General features: G+C 48.4%; 1 protein-coding gene across 5 annotated transcripts; it reads left to right on the top strand.

Moving 5' to 3' along the window:
• Positions 1–10: 10 nt before the first annotated feature.
• On the top strand, positions 11–20,155 carry LOC136611960 (uncharacterized). Of its 5 annotated transcripts, none has more exons than XM_066591971.1 (3): positions 11–128; positions 17,435–17,497; positions 17,593–20,155. In XM_066591971.1, exon 3 carries the CDS (start codon positions 18,551–18,553, stop codon positions 19,271–19,273), a length of 723 nt encoding a protein of 240 aa, XP_066448068.1. In that variant the 5' UTR covers positions 11–128; positions 17,435–17,497; positions 17,593–18,550; the 3' UTR covers positions 19,274–20,155. The 5 variants fall into 5 exon arrangements, with proteins under 5 accessions (XP_066448068.1, XP_066448063.1, XP_066448067.1 ...); XM_066591966.1 differs by lacking the exon at positions 11–128 and adding an exon at positions 533–645; XM_066591970.1 differs by lacking the exon at positions 11–128 and adding an exon at positions 908–1,245.
• Positions 20,156–21,856: the final 1,701 nt, after the last annotated feature.

The raw sequence follows: 21,856 nt of genomic DNA on the forward strand, positions 1-21,856 counted from the left end.
GGAAAAGCGACGTCAGAAGCACCCCGGGGACCGTTAGGCTGATGGACGGCACGGAGGCAGAGCTGCACGAGTGCCGCGGCGCTGTTCCCGACTGATGAACCCTACCACTGACTTCTCCGGGAAAGAAGGTATAAAGGTGTTTGCAGTGACTGCAGCCCCAATGTGTACAAACCCCGCTCCTCCCGTGTCTCAGCCTACGCTGGCTCTATGTCACTGCCTCTCTCTGGAAAATGGCGTCGGATGCTCACACGGGGTTTCCTAACCCTGTTGCCACGGACTCAATACAAGACTGTGTTGCGGGTGTGGAAGGGTCTGGAGCAGCCATGCCCACAAGCAAAATGGCGACGCGGGCACCAAAGCAGGCGCCATTTTGCTTGTGGGCAATCAGATTGACCTTACCACGGCGCCACGCCCTTCTCGCCATATCAAGTCATTGGGAAAGCGGACGGCCGTGCCCTTCTTTGTAATGGCGAATCCGGGCATTTCTAAAGGTGTTATTAAAAAAGAAAAAAAAAAAAAGCAGTCCCTGCAACGTGGGTGGAGTTATTGAGTGAAAGGAAGGCGTTAGGGAGATCCAGCATATCTAACATTCTTCAGCTGCGGGGATGTAGAGCGAGACCCGCCATGTTGTCGTGTTCAGTTGATGTATGTAGACGATACGGCCGTGTGTTCGGTGGTGTGTTATATATATGTGAATATTTATATGTCATTTTTTGTGTGACTTTCTTCCTGTCGCTAGTAGACTCCAACAGAGCCCAGCCGCTATGACCTCTACGTAGGGCTGACACTGCAGGGATTAAGCTTTCACGTCCATTAGTTTTTTTTTAGTCGTGGCTTGGCTCCCTGAAGGTGGGTGTGAGGAATGTCTGTGGAGATGGGTGGGTATCTGGCTATACAGGGGCTCCACACGCGCTCTAATTGGGGAAGATGGAGGCGGTTCCTCCGCCAGCTCTGCGCTGATCACCATGGTGTTCTTGGCCGAGGCAGAGACGCTGTCGGGGTCTCCCCGCAGGAGGAGCAGGGGCTGCCCGCCGAACTGCGCACGCTCCGAGCGCCTGAGAAAAGCCGACGGACCAGTGCGCTGCCTGTGAGGAGAGAGCTGGACTGACAGGGGGATAAAGCCGCGCGGCGCCATCTCTAATCTTTCACCCTTTCTTCCCCTTTGACTCTACGGTCCGCCGCCTTTTGCCTACGGAGTGAGAAAGAACCCCGTGCTGTGAGCGGACACTGGCCGTGCCAAGTATTGTATGCGTTGTTATTAAACCCGTGCCTTCCCGTACAGTCGTGTGTTGTCGTTGTCCGTGTAATGGCGGCGTGTAAATCTGCTGTCGCTTCACTGTTGTGTGCTGGGTGAGGCTGACGGGAGAGAGGCGACCAATGGGCGCTGGAGAGGCCTCGCTGTGATTGGCTGCTCGTGACATCATGCTGCAGCAGGTGGGCGGGGACAGAGCTGCCGGGAGACGCGGGTGCAGAGGGAGAGCTCGGCGCCATTATATAACCGCGCAGCCCTGGACGAGCCTCACGGTTTTCTGCGCTGCTGTGTGCTAGTTCTCGGCTAGACCCACTACAGATACTAATATGCCTGTAGCCGACATCTCCTGGTCACTGACCTGCCTGACTGGGATTGCGAATTTTTGTGAGTGCGTCACACCAATATGGCGACTTGGGGGAAATCTGCTTTTGGCCGCACGTCTGGGGCTGGTCACGTGGCCCCGTTGCCTGGTAATAGAACTTGGCCGCGAGTCAAGTGGTTAGAGACGGATGTGGGGGAGGGAAGGAGGAGGAAGGCTGATTGTCTGGACGGCGCTTCACCATTTTATTGTGCTTGTGGAAGGTCTGCCATGTATGCGGGAAGTGCGGCCTCGGTGATGGCGCTGGCTCTTCAGCCCTCGGTCTCTGTAGTGCCGGACGTGTAGTCCTAGCAGCACTATGAGCCGGGGGGACGTGCTGCTGGCCTCTACTTGTCTTACTACATCTTGTAGAATGTTTTTATAAACTGGCAAGTTGCTAGAACTTTAATTCTTTCCAGACCCTTTTTTTTGGTACAGAAAACTAATGGTCCTGTTTGTTTTGGGGCTGAAATGCATCAGCTGACTAGTTTTTTTTTTTTTTTTTTTACCACAAACTTAAAGCCAAATGCACTCCGGTGGATTCTGTCCCCCGGCATTGACCCCCAAATACTTGTCTTGAAGTCTTTCTGCTCTGCGAATGTGCTGGCTTGCGCGGATCCGCTGCGACTCCCCATGGGACGGATGGTTTCCATTGACTGCAATGGAAGCGCCCGTGTGAGGCTTGTACTAGTATAGGACATGCTGCTCCCATTCCCCCTCTCGTGGGCACGGAAAGGCGTTTTCCATAGCATCTGCCATGGGGAGTATTTGCTGCGGGATCAGGAGGCGATCGCTCAGGATCCTGTAATGCAAATATGGTCATGGGCATTGGGCCAAAAGGGGTTTTCCAGGAAGAATGACTGATGACCTATCCTTATTGATTTCGATTAGAGCCATGCCTGCACATACCAGCATCAGCCACTACAGAGGTCTGCACAGAGACTTCCGCTCCAACCTCTGTTATTACGGCGCTGACAGCATATGCCCGCTCAGCTGATCGTTTAGGGTCCGAAGCCACGGACCTATCAACGTTTGACCTATTCTGAGGATAGGTCATCAATGGCATTCTCGCTGGAAAACCCCTTTAAGAGTATCTGCACTTTCACTTGGGAGCACTCCTGCTCTGTTAGCCAGCTTCGTCTCTTTCCATTAGTGAAATACAGACCCCATATAGTGCTATATGGGACCATCTTCAGTTGCCAGAAGAAGCCGAAAATGTCCAATGGAGCAGGAGCGCTCCCAAGTGTAAGTGCAGGTACTCTTTAAGGGATTGTCCCATATCCACAGGACCATGGCTAATCAACTGATTTGTGGGGGTCCTGAGAAGGGCTGTTCAGAGCATCCCTGAACGAATGTTGGTTTTGGCTCTTGCTCGTGCAGAATTTCGCCGTGGCAAATCCACATGCGGCTGCTAATCCCGGGATTAGCCAGCCATGTGGACGAGATTTCTCAGAAATTTCGCCCACATGGGATGTAAAATCCGCTGCGGCTAAGCCGGCAGAAGCCGCCGCAGCGTCGGGGATTTGCCAACCGCAGCATGTTCTCTTTTTTTTTTTTTTTTTTCCGCTGAGCCGCGCGCTCCTCCTATGGGAGCGCCGGCCGCAGCGGAAGGGGCGAGCAGCCGGGCTGCTTCAAATCCACCGTGGGTTTTGAAGCAGCAGTTCTCCTGGCAGAAATCTCGCGTTTTTTCGCAGCGGCCAAACCGCGAGAATCCACCCCGTGAGAACCCAGCCTTAGACTGTTTGGGATGACAGAGTTTAAGCTCTGAAACAAATGGCGTGACAGCCGCTCCTGGCTGGACGGCACTTCTTGGTTCAGTTGGTGCGTCACTGCTAGGATCTCCACAAATCCTGAAAACCTCAGTTGTACAAGCATGATCAGTTAGTAAGGGCGGCTTCACCTCTGCAGCAGGGATTTTGCTTTCCTGTTCCTTTTGGGAGCAGGAAAGGGGAATCACTGGCCGAATGGCTCTGGATGGACCCCACTGACTGTAATGGGGTCCCCCAGCTTTTGGACAGAAGAAAAGGCACTGCATGCTGCACTTTCAGTCGAAGGTTCCAACTCAAATGTGAAACTGGCCTTATAACCCTTAGGCTGGGTTCACACAGGGCGGTTTTGCCGCGCGGAATTTCGCCGCGGCAAATCCGCCCGCGGCCGCTAATCTCGAGATTAGCCAGCCATGTGGACGAGATTTCTCAGAAATCTCGTCCACACGGGACGGCTAATCCGCTGTGGTAAGTCTGGCTGAAACCGCGGCTGCGGCCGCCGCAACCGCGGTTTCAGAATATGCAGCATGTCCATTCTTTTTTTCATTCCGCTGCGGCTGCGCTCTCCTCTATGGGATGCAGCGAAAGAGCGAGCGACCAGGCCGGTTCTCCCGGCGGAAATCTCGCGGTTTTTGCTGCGGCCAAACCGCGAGATTTCCGATGGGAATACGCCCCGTGTGAGCCCAGACTTAGGGCTCATTCAAATGGACATACGAGTCTCGCAGCGCTGTACTCTTCGCATCCCCTACGCTCTCCGGCAGAGATTGCATACGGGCTGTGATAGGCACTTCGGGTGTCAGTGATTTGGACGTCAGACATGCCCAGTGGGATTTTTTTTGTTCATATCCCCCCGCTCTGCAGAGCAGGGCTACATATTAAACGCTGTCCTTTCTCAGGCATTGTGAAGGGGCAGCGTTTAAAGTGATAAATGATCACTTTAAACCTGCTTCTTTAGATATGAAATGCAGAAAAAGCATGCTGCGATTTATTTCTCCTGTGTTTTACAAGGATGTCCCCTCGCAGTTCCAACGCAGGTGTGAATGGAAGAATGAAAGTCCATAGGCTTTCATTGCCTCTATTCACCGCTTGTTATGCATGGGAAATACGTGTGCGTAATACGCCCGTATGAATGAGCCCTTATCCTGTGAATAGGGGATTACATATTTTGTTGGGGCAACGCCCTTTTTGAATAGCAAACTTTGTAATAGTGACAACATAAATGGTCCTTTTAAACCTGCTTCTTCAGATATGACCCCCACAACGCGGGTAACAATATTGCCAGAGCTTTGTACACCTTCAGCAGCTGATGGCTGCATGATTTCAGCAATAATGTTGCCACAGGATTGTGTGGCTATTGGCTGCCATGGGATGATGAAGTTTGTCACATAAGTTTACCACATCCTTATTGTTTGAAAACCCACCGTTACCCTGAAAATAAGGGTACTATTGTACCTTGTCACCACCGGAAGCTAGGGGTGGAGACAATACAGCTGGCTAGAGACCCCCAGCGTCTGGCTGGGCGGGCTGCCCAAGTGCTGCGGTCCTCTGCTAAACAGTGAAGACACCGGGCCGCTCATCTAAGCTGACTAAATGGCCCCAGGAACTGCAAGTGGCGTTCGTCTTACAGCCGATAGGCGAAGCGCTGCTTCTGCTTGGTTTGTAATCAGCTGTGGTCCGCTCCTCGCTTGCCAAAGTGCCATGTGCTGCAGCTGTCTGTCCATCTTGCCGCTGATCGCCAAAGTGCTCTGCTGAGCGCACTCTGTACCCCCGGCGGTCAGCTGTCCTGCCACTATGTACAGGTGCCGCGTAGCGGTTGCCCAGGGGAGATGGAAGGTGTATGCCTGCTTTGGGGAGAGTGATGGCAGCAGTGACGCTATTGATTTTTGCTACGGCTGGAGGGTTAGGGTAAGTTTTCCTGTTAGGCTTAGATTTTTACCTCTAAATTCTTCAATGTTATAGCTGTAACATGGAAGCATTTAGAGCGCGTAATGTAAGCCTATGAGGAAAACGAACCCTAACCTTCCAGGCCAGTCAAAAATCCATACAGACGCTGCTAGGACCTTCAGGAATTCAGCCAATTGGGAGCTAGGGATGTGACGGGTGTTTTTCCATGCAAGCCCTGTCAAACCCCTAGCTTCCGGTAGTGGCAATGTACAATAGTACCGAAAATAAGACTGTTTTATATTAATTATTGCCTCTTTGAGGGGGAAGGTGGGTGTCTTATAATACTTGCCTATCAGCCGGCGTTCGGGTCCCTTGCACTGGTCTCCATCGCTGCTGCAGGCTTCTGTTTCCTCTTGCACGCCGACAGTGCAGTTCTTCCTGGTAGCTGGGCTTGAATACCCCCGCCTCCAACAAGCTAATGCACTGGCTGGTTAATCAAGTGCCACGTCAGCCAATGAAAGCCGGCGCTCGATAATTGAATGGCTGTGATAGGTTAGTCAAGCGCCAGCTTTCATTGGCTGACGCAGCCAACCAATCGGAGCATTAGCTTGCTGGAAGCGGGATATTCAAACCACGCTACCAGGAAGAACTGCTCTATCGGCATGCAGGAGGACACTGAAGCCTGCCGCAGCCCAGCGTGAGGGATCTGAACGCCAGCTGCTAGGTGAGCATTGTTTTGGGGCTTATTTCTGGGGCAGAGCTATTTAAAGGGCTCCCCCCCCCCCCTCCCCCCTTCCCTTATCGGGGAACACGGTAGCAGTTTTCTATTCCTGTTCACACCTCCTCCCTTTCTGGTGCTTTTCTGAAACTGGTTAGTACCTTACTGTGGACTCAATAGCACAGTCCTCCATGAGCTCATCCACGGGTGTCAACTGTTATGCACATGTTCTGCTTCATACTGGTCTATGTGCTCTGAAGCTAAAGCAGCACTCTTGTGTGTTTTTGTTTTTCCTCTTCCATCACAGTATTGGTGGCCTCTGCTGTGAAGAATTCAGTATTGTAGGTCGCCCCATCCAGGCTGTGTATTCTGCACTTTTCTTCTGGCCTCCAGCTGATATGACCATGCTGCACATGCTAGGTTAAAGGGGTTGTCCCGCGCCGAAACTGGTTTTTTTTTTTTCAATAGGCCCCCCGTTCGGCGCGAGACAAACCCGATGCAGGGGTAAAAAAAAACCAAACGGATAGTATTTACCCGAATCCCCGCGCTGCGGCGACTTCTTGCTAAGATGGCCGCCGGGATCTTCACCCACGGTGGACCGCAGGTCTTCTCCCATGGTGCACCGTGGGCTCTGTGCGTTCCATTGCCGATTCCAGCCTCCTGATTGGCTGGAATCGGCACACGTGACGGGGCGGAGCTACGAGGAGCAGCTCTCCGGCACGAGCGGCCCCATTCAGAAGGGAGAAGACCAGACTGCGCAAGCGCGTCTAATCGGGAGATTAGACGCTGAAATTAGACGGCACCATGGAGACGGGGACGCCAGCAACGGAACAGGTAAGTGAAATGGCTCATAATTAATGCACGATGTATATTACAAAGTGCATTAATATGGCCATACAGAAGTATATACCCCAACTTGCTTTCGCGGGACAACCCCTTTAACTGTCAAAGGAAAACTGTCTTGCCTGTAACCAAACACAGCTTTTCATTTCATATTCTGCTCTTCAAAATGGAAGCTCCACTGTGATTGGCTGCTATGGTGAGATGGCTATTCCTTATGGCAGAGAAATCTGCCTCATCACCTCAGAACAGTGTTGGTCATGTGACCTGGAGGTCAGAAGAAAAGTGCAGAATGCATAGCCTGGAGGGGACAAGCTGCAGAACTGCGTTCTTCACAACAGAGGTCCGTTATATTGTGATGATTTCTAAAAAGAAAAACAGTCCTGCTTTAACTTCAAGGGAGCACATAGAAGGTAATACGGAGCAGTACATGTGCAAGTAACAGTTTTTTGTTTGGGGCCCTGTTAATAATAGGTTCATGGAGGACTGCTCTGAAATTATAGGAGACAGGTCTATGGGACAGAGCACACACAGGACTATGAAAAGTCAGATTTTCATGTTCTACGGGAGCCAGGAAGTGGATGACGATAAAAAATAGCTCCTTGTTGTAAGTTAATTTACGGTGTTTTAGACCGGTGATGGGTTCCCTTCTTTAAATTTAATAGTTCCAGACTTAAGGTCCACTTAGACAGGATGAATGTTGGGCAAACGATGCCCGACACTCGTCCCTGTGTGTCCTTGCTCACAGAGCGGCCAGAAAGGGGTGGGGAGGCTGCAGGACATTTCACTCCTCGCTCTCCCCTACCTCTCTCCATTGACTTTAACATAGCGGCCGTTCAATGCTGAACAGCTGCTATTTACACTGAACGATAATTGTTCAGCTTATCGTCCATTGTTTATGTTGCATAAACGATGGATGATGAGCTAAACGATCATCGTTCACTGTAAATGGCAGCCATTCAGTACTAAACGGCCGCTATGTTAAGTCAATGGAGAGGGGCGGGGGAGAGCGAGAAGTGACATCTCCAGCAATACTAGCTCCCGTACAGCAGCATGAGAGCTAGTATGTGCAGAGACGAGTGTCGGACATTGTTTGCCCGACATTCGTCCTGTCTAAATGGGCCTTTACAATGAGTCGTAGCATAGAAAATTTATAAGGTTTAGCAAAAATTCATAATAATAATATAACATTGGTTTCTGCCTTGTAGAGTATCTTAGAAACCAGTTAGCCTGGTTGTCGTTTGTTTTACTTGTCTGTACATGATGATGAGGGCTGCCATCTTACCTGAGCTGCAGATATGCTTTACTGCTGAAATAGTGGGATATTTACACAGTTGACAGGAGCTAATGGCCTTTCACATGGACCGACAGTTGGGTAAACGACTGCACGAGCGCTAACGTCACCGCTAAGATCATTAGCGCTCGTGCAGAGCATTTACCCCGACTTCACCACTGGATCGCAGGCTTCTTGCTCAGCGCGTCACCTATGTGAAGTACTGAGCGGGGTGCCTTTAAACGTAACATGAAGCAAGCGATAGTTTTTATGCTGACTCAGTCAGCGCTAATGACAACTGAAAGATTGGGGTTTGGTTTTTGTTTTCTTTTTTGTAGTTATATATAAGTTATCGCTCAAATTTGTTTGTCTGAAAACATTTTGAACAATGTAATCATTAGGTGTAAATGGCCCATTACCCGTTCATCTCTATGGGAGAGCGTTCTAGGCATGTTCAGTGATTCGTGCAGGAAGGGGGAATACATTGGCAGTGACCATCGCCTATTGTGAATGGTGGATTCTGTGTTTGTTTGTTTATAGGAATCGCCTGTTGATTATAAAGGGATGACTAGTGGGGTGGGGAGAAGTTTTCACTACAGAACAGGAATGTCAGTCTATTGGGCTTTGCGGTCAGTGTAAAAACGATTGGATTTTAGGATTTTCTTAAAAAAGAAATCACAGAATTAAAAAAAAAAAATCAACTTCTTAAAAATTTGGTTTACACAGTAGGTCATTTTCTGATGAGACCTTACCTTTAAATGGTTTCTAATTCTATTTTCTACCCTTAGCTGACACGTGTCCATGGGCGGATCGGATTCTGCAGCAGGAGACCTGCGGAAACCATTTGCGAGAGATGTAATGGTTTTTCCGTGCGGAAGCACTAAGGATCATCCGCAACCCCCACCTCCCTAATTGAATTTAACCCCCAAATCCGCAGCGCATCCACAATTGTATTTGCAGATGCACTGCGGATCGATCGCTCACACTCATTGACTTCTGTTGAGGCTGTCCGCACTGAAATGGAGCATGCTGTGATTTGTTTTCCTCACCAAACGGTCCGCAAATCAAATCCACATGCTTAAATTTGGTTGCGGATGACAGTGCTTCTCTATGGACACTTTGAATTGCGGACCTTCCATGCGGGTAACCCGTGCGAATTCTGCAAATAAAGTCCGCCCATGGACATTGGGCCTTACACTTGCTAAGCTACTTATTTACAACACCCCAAGGTCCTATTGGTGGGAGCTAAACACAAGACTCTTGGACATTAGACACCTCACATTTTTAACATGGAACCAGCTGAGATCACAAAATTGTGACCATTTTTAAGCTTATGACTGATCCTGCCAATAAGATGTCATAGACACTAGATTACTTCAGACGGTCCAGGGATTTATTCTGATTGCCAAATCTGTAGTTGGGAGAAGGAAATTTTACTTTCCCTAAAATGAATTAAATTGGCTTCTACTTAGTTTTTTTTTTTTGTGTTTTTTTTTCATTCCCTTGGATCAACGTTGCTGGGTAATTGGCTGAACTGGATGGAGAGGTCTTTCTTTTCTTCAGCTCAACACATTGTTACAAAGACAGTTTCCTCAATTTCCCTCAAAACATGCATGGTTAGCTTGGCCCAAGTCCACTTGGGTACTTTTAGTAGGTGAGGGGAAATTATCTCCATTCTCATTCTGTGGATTCTCACAATTGCAGTTTGCCTTACCCACATATGCAGCAAACATTGCATGTAATATTTGTGTTTTTAGGACACTAACGCAGTGCAAATTTGCACATAAATATAACTTTAAAATTCATCCTGTCTAATCCTTTTTTGTGACTGCGAGGATAGTTGGACCGTGCCCACACACTTGTTGGTTTTTCTGACAGCATCTGGCAACAGATCTGTGCATGGCAGTTTAACTATTCTGGCTCTGTATGCAGCAGTCTGAAGCAGTTTGGGCCTAATGTATAATTACATGGGGCTATGTAACTTTTCTGCATACACCATTGGGCCCCTGCACATGGGTGGAAATTCTGCAGCGGGATTTCCCACAGAATTTCCGCCCGTGCCCGCCTGCATAGTATTGCATTGAAAAACGTAGTCCTATGCAGACGGCCGCGGTTTGTCCGCGTGAAAATACATGCGGAAAACAAGTCGCGGCATGCTCTATTTCCGTGCGGGTCTCACAAAAGCCCCCATAGAAATGTCACTCCCAGCGCCCCGACTCTGCTCTGCGCATGCGCCGACAGCTGGGACATCACAGAGCTGGAGCCGTGGGAGAAGGTAAGAGCCGCAGTGGTCCCTGCAGGGGCGTGTGTCGGGTCCCACTGCAAGATTTCTCGCAGGGGATCCGACCCGGCTGTCTGCAGGCAGCCATCCTGTACCTCTGCCCGACCACCCATAGCCTATAGATGTATCTGTTGCCCATGCCTGGTGAGGAAGGGGGATAAAATTTCTGATCAGGAAGTAGTGGTAAAGATTAACTTTTACCTGATAAATTGCACCACAAAGTGAAATGTATGCTCTCGTTGCTGTGGGCAACAAGGGTTTTTAATTTACTTGTCTACCTACCTTGCTGTGTGGTGTGATATTGCAGTAATTACAACATCACTTTCACTCCAATTAAAATGGTGGATATAAACACAATGATCTGTTAACACGACCAGTAGACAAGTGTCAAAATACATCAGGCAATATTAAACTTAAGGTGAGCCGATTTTTCGTTTGAACGAGTGAATAACAGAATTTGCTTGTGCAGCCTGCTTGAATGAGCCAATGACGTGTCTCTGTCTAAATGAGAAATCATTCAGAATCATTTAGTCTTTCACATGTGCTAGTGAATGAGGGACTGAACAAGCACTGTTTTAAAACTAAGTGAAGGAGCCAGCAAAGATTTTTACTAGAGATAAGCGAGCATACTCGCTAAGGACAATTACTCGATCGAGCATTGTCCTTAGCTAGTACCTGCCCACTCGGAAGAAAAGGTTCGGCTGCTGGCGCGGGTGAGAGGTGAGTTGCGGCAGTGAGCGGGGGGAAGAGAGGGAGAGAGATCTCCCGTCCGTTTCTCCCCGCTCTTCCCCGCCAGCAGCCGAACCTTTTCTTCCGAGTGGGCAGGTACTTGCTAAGGGCAATGCTCGATCGAGTATGCTCGCTCATCTCTAATTTTTATGCCTGTAGAAAATGAACTATGAGTGAAAAGCAAACTGTAGCATAATTGTTTGGCATACGATTAGACAGAACCGATTACACTATAGCAAAATTTAAAAAATATTCTGTTCCTGGTTTGAAAGTGTTATTTCCTGTTTAATTGTCTTGTACTTACTTTGAAAGTAGTTCTCCAGAAACTTTGTGTGGCTGCCACTATAATATTTACATACTCTAATATATTCAAATTTCTTTGTTCATATAGTATATATTAAAAAAAAAAATTCTGCTTCATTAGTTCGATAAACAATCTTTTTTCCTATTTTTAGAGTACCAGAAGTCAGTAAGGTGTTAAAGGGGTTGTCCCGTGATAGCAAGTGGTGTTAAGCACTTCTGTATGGCCATATAATACACTTTGTAATATACATCGTGCATTAAATATTGGCCATACAGAAGTTATACACTTACCCCCTCCGGTGCTGGCGTCCCCGTCTCCATGGTGCCGACTAAAGCTGCCTTCTCCCTGGATTAGACGCGCTTGCGCGCTCAGCCCTCTTCTGTCTGGCTCCGGCGTGCTAGCGCTGCAGAGGTCTTCTGCACTTGCGCTCTCAGCCCTCTTCAATCTGGCTCCGCATGCGCAGAAGACCTCTGCAGCGCTAGCACGCCGGAGCCAGACAGAAGAGGGCTGAGAGCGCAAGCGCATCTAATCCAGGGAGAAGGCAGCTTTAGTCGGCGCCATGGAGACGGGGACTCCAGCATCGGAGGGGTAAGTGTATAACTTCTGTATGGCCAATATTTAATGCAAGATGTATATTATAAAGTGCATTAATATGGCCATACAGAAGTGCTTAACCCCACTTGCTATCACGGGACAACCCCTTTAAAGGGGTTGTCCCGCGAAAGCAAGTGGGTCTATACACGTCTGTATGGCCATATTAATGCACTTTGTAATGTACATTGTGCATTAATTATGAGCCATACAGAAGTTATTCACTTACCTGTTCCGTTGCTAGCGTCCTCGTCTCCATGGTACCGTCTAATTTTCAGCGTCTAATCGCTAGATTAGACGCGCTTGCGCAGTCCGGTCGTCTTCTCTTCTGAATGGGGCCGCTCGTGCCGGAGAGCGGCTCCATGTAGCTCCGCCCCGTCACGTGCCGATTCCAGCCAATCAGGAGGCTGGAATCGGCAATGGACCGCACAGAAGCCCTGCGGTCCACCGAGGGAGAAGATCCCGGCGGCCATCTTCACCAGGTAAGTAAGAAGTCACCGGAGCGTGGGGATTCAGGTAAGCAGTGTCCGGTTTTCTTTTTTAACCAGTGCATCGGGTTTGTCTCGCGCCAAACGGGGGGGGGGGTGTTGGAGAAAAAAAAAACCCGTTTCAGCGCGGGACAACCCCTTTAAGTACCTCCCAGAACTCACTGTTACTCGTTCTAAAATATATAGAAACACATAAGTACATCATCGTTCAGTTTAGGTTAGTTTTTCAACAACTTTCACACAGTTTTCAACACAGCTATGGCTGTAAGAGGTTGCAAGCATCAAGCAGATGCATTTTGTTAGATTTGTGGGGACTTTAATAAAGCAAGAGGAAAAAAGTTCTCTATTTCACCATCTGTTAAGATGTGTGAAGCGTATGAGGCATTCTTTGGGATGCCTGTTGGAGACCAGGACAAGTCATTGGCTTCACATTTCACATGTTAGGGGTATAAGAAAACTCTGGAAGGATGGCACAGAGGAGAAAAGATTGCTATGAAGTTTGGTATTCCACAGATTTAGCGAAAACCCACTGATCATTCCATGGACTGCTATTTTTGCATGGTGGACCCTTCAAAGCGACGTGCTGGCAAGAATGTACTTGCAGTCCTTTATCCAAACATCCTGTCATCCATTGCTCCTGTGCCGCATGGCCTAGAACTTCCAGCTCCTACTTTTCCATAGAGAGATTGGCCTGGTGATGAAAGTAGTAACTGAGAGTCCTGAAGATGTTGCTGATCCAAATTGCAGTGCTAAATATGAAAGCCGGGGGGAAGGGGTGGGGGGACACATACTATTCCAACCAAAGAGATCTTAAAAGGGTTTTCTAGGGAAATACTATTGATGACCTATTGATAGCTCATCAATAGTTAAAGGAGATGTCTCGAGGAAGCAGTTAATTTTTTTTTTTGCCCAGTCCCCCCCATTAAACACACATTACTAAGCCCCCCTGTAAATGACATTTCTAGCTGGTTCGTACTTACCGTTCCAGCGTTTCAGCAAGTTATAAAAGTTTCCTCAAGATGGCCGCCGGCTCTTTCCCCGTCGCTCGCTGCAGCCCGACGTGCGCGCTCCCGAGACGCCGCCAGCTGTGTCTCCATGGCAACCGGACGCATCGCAGCCGCCGACCAGACGCCCACCGCAGCCGCCGACCAGACAGCAGGTAACCGGCGCTAGCCCCCGGCTCCCCAGCGCTAGCTCCCCCGGCGCAGCGACAGCCCCCCCCATCGCAGCGACAGCCCCCCCGGCCTAGCGCTAGCTCCCCCGGCGCGGCGACAGCCCCCCCGGCCTAGCGCTAGCTCCCCCGGCCTAGCGCTAGCTCCCCCGGCCTAGCGCTAGCTCCCCCGGCCTAGCGCTAGCCCCCCCGGCCTAGCGCCAGCCCCCCCGGCCTAGCGCCAGCCCCCCCGGCCTAGCGCCAGCCCCCCCGGCCTAGCGCCAGCCCCCCCGGCCTAGCGACAGCCCCCCCGGCCTAGCGACAGCTCCCCCGGTGCAGCGACAGCCCCCCCCCGGCCTAGCGACAGCCCCCCCGGCCTAGCGCTAGCTCCCCCGGCGCAGCGGCAGCCCCCCCGGCCTAGCGCTAGCTCCCCCGGCCTAGCGACAGCCCCCCCGGCCTAGCGACAGCTCCCCCGGCGCAGCGACAGCCCCCCCGGCCTAGCGACAGCCCCCCCCATCGCAGCGACAGCCCCCCCGGCCTAGCGGCAGCTCCCCCGGCGCAGCGGCAGCCCAGCCCGGCGCAGCGGCAGCGCAGCCCGGCGCAGCGGCAGCCCCCCCCGACCCATCACTTACCTGGGAGGCTTCTCGGGGCTGCTGGGCTGGGCTGGTCTTCTCCGCTGGGCAGCTCCAGTTTCTGCACCTTCCTCTAACAGAGGATGGTGCAGAATGGCCGCTTCAGCGCGCTCCCGAGCAGTGACAGCTCGTCTGCGCATGCGCAGAAGAGCTGTAGCGGGGAGCACACTGAAGCGGCTCGTGCTGAATGGAGAAGACCGGACTGCGCAAGCGCGTCTAAAAAAGCAAGCTGCCAGCGAATTTAGACGGAACCATGGAGACGAGGACGCTAGCAACGGAGCAGGTAAGTGGAATAACTTCTGTATGGCTCATATTTAATGCACAATGTACATTACAAAGTGCATTAATATGGCCATACGGAAGTGTATAACCCCACTTGGTTTCGCGAGACCACCCCTTTAATCAGTTGGGTCTGTCGCTTGGGACCCTGACGAAACAGCTGTGTGGGCGCATGCTGTCAGTGCCACAAATACAGAGGTCGGTGCGGAAGCCTCCGTGCCGACCTCTGTGTAGTGGCCAGCGTTTGTCATTGCAAGCACATGCTAAATGGAACTTCAAGAAACTCATGTGAGGACACAGACAGCCACTCGCAAAGCTTTCTTAACCCTTTGCAATCCAATTTTGGTTTCAGGGTTTCCTAGCAGGCTTTCTCTTTCTGCCATTATACAATGGTGCCATCTGCTGGCTAGAGCTAGTACTGTGGTATGGGACATGCTGGAGAGACCCCTGACAACAGAGCGGCCAGTAATATAAAGTAAGAATACCCTGCTGGATGTCTTCTGACATCGGAAGCTGTACAGCCTTCAATCAGAATGTCTTTAGATGTCAGACAGTGGATTGGAAAGGGTTAATATTGAGGGGGGTGGCTGCTTAGTGTTTGTTCCTGCATAGAAAGGTAGATACGGGGTGTCGGACCACATGGTACATATAGTGCACCAATGCAGGCTTACAACCTATTAGTGACGCCATAGCTGAAACCAGCGGGTTGCCTTACACCCCAAAGGCAAATCGCTGCATTGGTGCACTATATGTACCATGTGGTCTGACACCCTGCATCTACCTTTCAGTCATTGAAATGACCAATTAGTTTGAGTTCAAGATGCACAATGGTATTGCACTTGCCAAATGCGCGCATGTGAATAAACTCATTAAAGACAATTGGTTCTGTCTTCTGCGTATTGTGTATGCAAATTTTTATGGGCGAATGGTAAAATCTGCTGTCTGAACATGATCTAAAGCAAAAGTGACGATCTCACTTGCACTGATGGCCACATCAATATTACCTTCAAAGGGTCGCTTGTAAGTGTAAGGCTAGACTCACACGAGTGTGTGGTGATGGCGTATTATGCTGTACCAATCTGCCTTAGGGCTTATGTCCACGACTGTTTTCACTGCGTATTACGCATGCATTTCCCAGCTGTGTGATACGTGGGGATTGGTGTTGATGGATTTTTATTAAGTCATGCACATGTGCGTGTAGACACTGTGTATCGACACAAATGGGAAATAGATTGCCGCATGCTCTTTCTCCGTGCTACGGAGCAGGGAATTTTAAAAAAAAAAGTCACTGCGCATGACAGTGCACTTGTAGCCATACACGGTCTCTTCCATCAAAGCCGGTTTTTACAAAATCAGTAAACGGCTGTGGGTTTTACCAATACATTAGTTGACATGAGGCCTTAGGCTCCCATGTAGCCACTCAGACTGTGTGAAATGTGCACGCAAGTTCTACCTTGGCGCATATTATGAGTGCCTACACGCCAAGATGCTGCATGCCACCTTGTGCTCGGCACGCATTGAATTAGGCCATGTGAGCCCGGCCTAAGACTGTAAAAATGTGACTACTTAACATTAAATAACCTGAGATATCATATCACACAGTATCATGCATTGATTGTGTTCTGAAAATAACAAACACAAAATGCAAGCACAACTACTGTTTGCCTGATAATGAGCCCTACCTTGATAATAAGCTAGTGGCGGGGCATTCAAGCCCCGCTACCAGGAAGAACTCTTGTCAGCATGCAAGGAGGACACGGAAGCCTGCAGCAGCGACTGAGACCAGCATGCGGGACCCGAATGATGGCTGTTAGGTAAGTATTATCACCTCCCCCCTCCTTCAAAAATTAATATAAGACAGTGCCTTATTTTTGGGGAAGCACTATTCAAATGTATAGTCAAAATGTATTTGAACCAGATTATATATTTTTTTAATTTAGGTTTTATTTTGTTTTTGTGTGATCAGTGTGTCTCTGGTTTTAGGTCTTGTGCTGTACCAATCCATAAAACAGCATGGAGGTGATCAGTGATTTCTGATCTCTGTTCACACAGATAGGTGCTCTTAAACAGCCCTTTTCACCTCTTTAGCAGCATTACTTCTACTTTGCAGGGTAGCTAGGGTGCCTGGGTAGGGCTAGTTGCTGAACAGTATAGTGTGGAGGTGTGTGCTGGAGCTCAGAATCAAAAATGGCTATGCCCTCTGAGAAAATGGGATTATTGACCCTTCTGCATCCAGGCCCCTGTGAGCCACATCAAACGACCTGGCAGGCTGGATTTGGACCATGAGGCTTGACACACAGGAACCTGCACATAGGGTGCCTTAGTTGTGGATTTTCTGTTCTTACTTTTCTATGTAAACTGCAATTTAATACAGTATCAGTAAACTAGATAGGTTTTTTTTTTTTTTGCTTGACTACGGTCTCCTTTCACTTCTATGCGACAGGTGGAGAGTGATATGCCTGGCAGTCTCCCATAGAAGTGAATAGATCAGTGATCAATTATTTGCACCACTGTTCCAGTGACATGGTGTATTAGGGGGCACCGATCATTGGGGGGTTCCAGCAGTCAGACACTAATCCCCTGTTTCCTTTTAGATTTTGTGTACCTAAAATCAGGAACTCGTAATCTGGCTGTCTGCAGTTACCAATGGGGGTTTTGTCACACCGTGATGTGCTTGTACCAGCAGGAACATGGCAGTGGTTATAATGCACACCCCTTTTACACGCAACGATTCAGTAGGGAACAATTTTTATTTTTTTTTCCATTTTCTGTTACATGAGGTTTTAGAACTATTTCTATATGTTTATGCATTGCTGATTCCAAATCTGAAATCCATTTTTCTTGTCCGTGCTGTAGTTTTCATGTAATTTTAATTTCTTTTTGTTACAGTTAATGGCACTCATTGGGTTTTAAATTTGGAGATAAAGGGCAACGACTGAACATAACTATAAGGTAATGTTTTACAAACCTCACTTTTTTTATGTAATTGTTGTTTTTAAATAAAATATCTGATAACCCTATTTTTATTTTTTTTTATTTTTTTTTAGATTGAATCATGGCTTCTTCGAGTAGGCATAAATGTAAGAAGAGTCCTAACACCTTCTGTTATATATGTGGCTGCTACACATTTCAACATCAAAGGCGAAATATTTCATCATTTGTGACACGTGCATATATTGCCTATTTTCAAGTTCCCCTTAGTGATCAAGACAAGAATTGGGCTCCTCAAATTGTGTGTCATAATTGTGAGGAAATGCTTTGTGACTGGACAAAAGGAAAACGCAGAGGCATGCCTTTTGGTATTCCCATGGTGTGGCGTGAACCCAAGGACCACAGCAGTGACTGTTATTTCTGCCTGACCAATACAAAGGGCATCGGCAAGAAAAATCGGCATATGATCACATATCCTAATATTTCTTCAGCAATACGACCTATCCCACACTCTGAGACCCTTCCGGTTCCAATTTTCAATGGTTTTATTTTTTCTATGGATGAAGAAAGTGAACATGGTGATCAAGGGGATTTTGATAAGATGCATGAGGAAATGGTTGTAGAATCTGAAGGATCCCCTCAGCGGTTTAGCCAACCGGAATTGAATGACTTAGTAAGGGATTTGGGTCTATCAAAGAAAGTAGCTGAGTTATTAGCCTCCAGACTTCAAGAAAAGAATGCACTTCACCCGTCAGCTTAGTATCCCATTTCAGGAAGCGTGAACAAATTTTTGTGGACTACTTTTCCGAAGACAAACACTTTGTTTAATGTCATGATATCGGGAGTCTTCTCAGCCAGTTAGGTGTTACCACTTATAGTCCAACAGAATGGCGGCTATTTCTTGATGGCTCTATACAGAGTCTGAAATGTGTTCTCTTACACAACAGGAATGTTTATGCAGCAGTTCCAATTGGTCATTCAGTTAATCTGCAAGAAGATTATAATGACATAAAAATTGTCCTTGACTTACTAAGGTATCAGGAGCATAACTGGATCATTTGTTTGGATCTTAAAATGGTAAATTTTCTCCTTGGACAACAGAGTGGTTTCACAAAGTATCCTTGCTTTCTGTGTTTGTGGGACAGCCAAGCTCGGGAAAAGCACTGGACACAGAAGGAGTGGCCGAAACGTGATGCTCTGGAAGTAGGGATCCAAAGTATTGTAAATGAACCTATAGTTAGTCAAGACAGGATAATTTTCTCCCCGCTTCACTTCAAGCTTGACTTAATGAAGCAGTTTGTTAAGGCTTTAAGTAGAGAAAGTGAGTGCTTTCAACATCTTGTTTTTGCTTTTCCTGCCTTGGGTTTCGAGAAGATAAAAGCAAGTGTGTTCGATGGACCTCAAATTCGAACCCTCATACGTGACGAAGAATTTGCCAGGAAGATGAATGAGGAGGAGAAAGCAGCATGGCTGTCTTTTGTAGCAGTTACAAAGAACTTCCTTGGCAACAAAAAAGCAGAAAACTATGAACTTCTGGTTCAAAGGATGCTGTTGACTTTCCGCGACATTGGATGTAACATGAGTGTTAAGATTCACTTTCTGAACAGTCACCTTAAGTTTCTCGAAAATCTTGGAGCTGTTAGTGCTGAGCAGGGAGAACGCTTTCATCAAGATCTGAAGACGATGGAAAAGCGTTATCAAGAGCGATGGGACAGGGATATGATGGCAGACTACTGCTGGAGCATCAAACGAGATTGTCCTCAGCAAGTACACAAACAGAAATTCTTGCCTGAATAGAATCTAAATGAGTTTTGCGCAAATTAGCAAAATGATCGATCATCTTTCCGTGTAAATGTGCTTTCAACGAATGCCATTTAAATGAAACTAATAGTGAACTACCTAACGACGATTTCCCTCCGACATCATGACAGCATACGCTGGAGGTTGCTCCCCTGCTAACCTAAAGGGACAGGAAGAGGCAGAGCATAAAAAAACCTCCCCTCCACCAAAGACCAGTGTTTTCCTGTCCCTCCAGGACAGCAGCGGCAGAGCTCCAGCGTATGCTGTCATATGCCTCCGGATCTGGACTCGCAATGGCGGCGGGCGGCATCGCTTCTGGCGGCCTCGGTTACCCCAGTGGGAAGGACCTCACCTGGGTGCTAACCGGGGACTGCATGGGCCTGGGTCCATGGACGGGCTTTCTGGCACCACCCCAGCCATCATTCAAGGGGCGGTCGCTACCTGGGGTCTCCGGGTTTCAATCAATGACGTCAAACTCTCCGCAAGGGGGCTGGGTGTTAGATGGAGGCGGTGTGGCTTGGCGCCAGATTTAAAGTTTAAATGTCCCCTGCGCCAAAAGAACGTTGCTGGTGCCTAGTACATGCTGGGAATCGCTCCTAAGAACAGGAATCTGATCCCACAAGCGCAGGATGTCGGCCAGGGAGGACCCAGACAATCTCCAAACTGACAGGGCAGTTCGCAAAGCCATGCAAGGGGCGGAAGAAGGTCAGCAACCTCGCACAGCACAGGACCACATGTTCGCAGGTCTGCTTCCACAATAAAATATATATACATTACTCTATAACTGATACAATGAATTGATTGCATCACTTGTGACTGTACTTGCAGTAGAATTGCTCTTTTTCAGCATATTTTTTTAATAAACAATTGATACAAATATTAATGTGTATACATAGCAATGAATTGCACCTACAAAAATTTTACAACTTAAACACAAAAGCATTTTACAACACTACATCGAGCAGAGACTAAAATGGTTATCACTGCTAGAGCGCAATGAAGAAAAGGTCAGAAATTGATTTTGGTCCTCTGTTAACCTCTTAAAGGGGTTGTCCAAGCTGTAATGTCTCAGTGCAACTCCCTTCCCCATGCAGTAACATAAGAAATAAGTATACACTTGCCTCTTCCCACTGTCCCGGTGATTGGTCCCTCACTCCAGTCTGTGTTTTACAGCTGCAGTCCTGGCAGGTTTACAGGGCTCACAGGGGCTGCAGCCAATAACAGAGCTCAGCAATAGATCGCTGAGCTCTGTTATTGGCTGCAGCCCCTATATCGCCTCGTAAACCTGACGAGACTGTAGCTGTAAACACAGACTGGATCAGAAAAAGGTGAGTATGTGTCCGTTTTTTTTAATGTTCGGAATTGTCAGAGTTATTCTATCTCAGTGCAACCCCTTACCCATGCACTTTAGGGATGTGACCTAGTTTGGTACTTATGCTTTTCCTGCCCTGGGACATGGATGTCTGTCCTGGCCATGAAGGAGTTTGTGTGAATGGCTGTACATTTAGAGTTTATGGGTGGTGCAGGAGCTGAGCCTACTCCATCTGTGGTGAGCGCCAATTGTGTCCGACAGCTAGTGTTCCACAGTGGTCATTAATGGCTGCAGCTCCAAGTGGAAGAATGTATCAAGTGGGGTAACCAAGGCTCTGTCCTAGACCCAGTGTTCAACATTTTTATAAATGATCTGGAGGAGGGAATTGATGGGAACTTGATCAAATTTGCCGACGACACAAAGCTAGGAGGGATAGCTAACACTAGGGAAGAGAGAGTGAGTATTCAAAAAGATCTAGAAAAGCTTGAACAGTGGGTGGCGATTAGCAGAATGCATTTCTCCTAGCTAAATACCAAAGTCCTACATCTCGGCAAGAAAAATGAAAAGGCACATACAGAATGGAAGAAATAGGGCTAAGCATGATCATAGCCTGAACATTAGTCAACAATCTGATGCAGCACCCAAAAAGGCAAACACAATTCTGGGATGTATTAAGAGAAGCATAGAGTCTAGATCACGTGAGGTAATTATCCCCCTCTACTCTTCCTTAGTCAGACCTAATGTGGAACACTGTGTCCAGTTCTGGGCACCCTACTTTAAAAATGACAGACAAACTGGAGCAAGTTCAGAGAAGAGTTACCAAGATGGTGAGCGGTCTGCAAATCATGTCCTATGAGGAATGTTAAGCTTGCAAAACATAAGTCTGATAGAAGACTTAAAGGGGTTGTCCCGCGCCGAAACGGGGTTTTTTTTTTTTTTTCAACCCCGGCGCGAGACAACCCCGATGCAGGGGTTAAAAAAGAACACCGGAGAGCGCTTACCTGAATCCCCGCGCTCCGGTGACTTCTTACTTACCTGATGAAGATGGCCGCCGGTATCTTCTCCCTCGGTGGACCGCAGGGCTTCTGTGCGGTCCATTGCCGATTCCAGCCTCCTGATTGGCTGGAATCGGCACGTGACGGGGCGGAGCTACACGGAGCCCCATTGAAGAAAGCAGAAGACCCGGACTGCGCAAGCGCGGCTAATTTGGCCATTAGACGGCGAAAATTAGTCGGCTCCATGGGAACGAGGACGCTAGCAACGGAGCA

Source organism: Eleutherodactylus coqui, chromosome 2, assembly GCF_035609145.1.
Source record: "Eleutherodactylus coqui strain aEleCoq1 chromosome 2, aEleCoq1.hap1, whole genome shotgun sequence".
Lineage (NCBI taxonomy): Eukaryota > Metazoa > Chordata > Amphibia > Anura > Eleutherodactylidae > Eleutherodactylus > Eleutherodactylus coqui.

What these genes read in the sequence shown, in the direction of transcription:
- LOC136611960 (XM_066591971.1), top strand. Translation starts at nt 18,551, where the DNA reads ATGGTAAATTTTCTCCTTGGACAACAGAGTGGTTTCACAAAGTATCCT.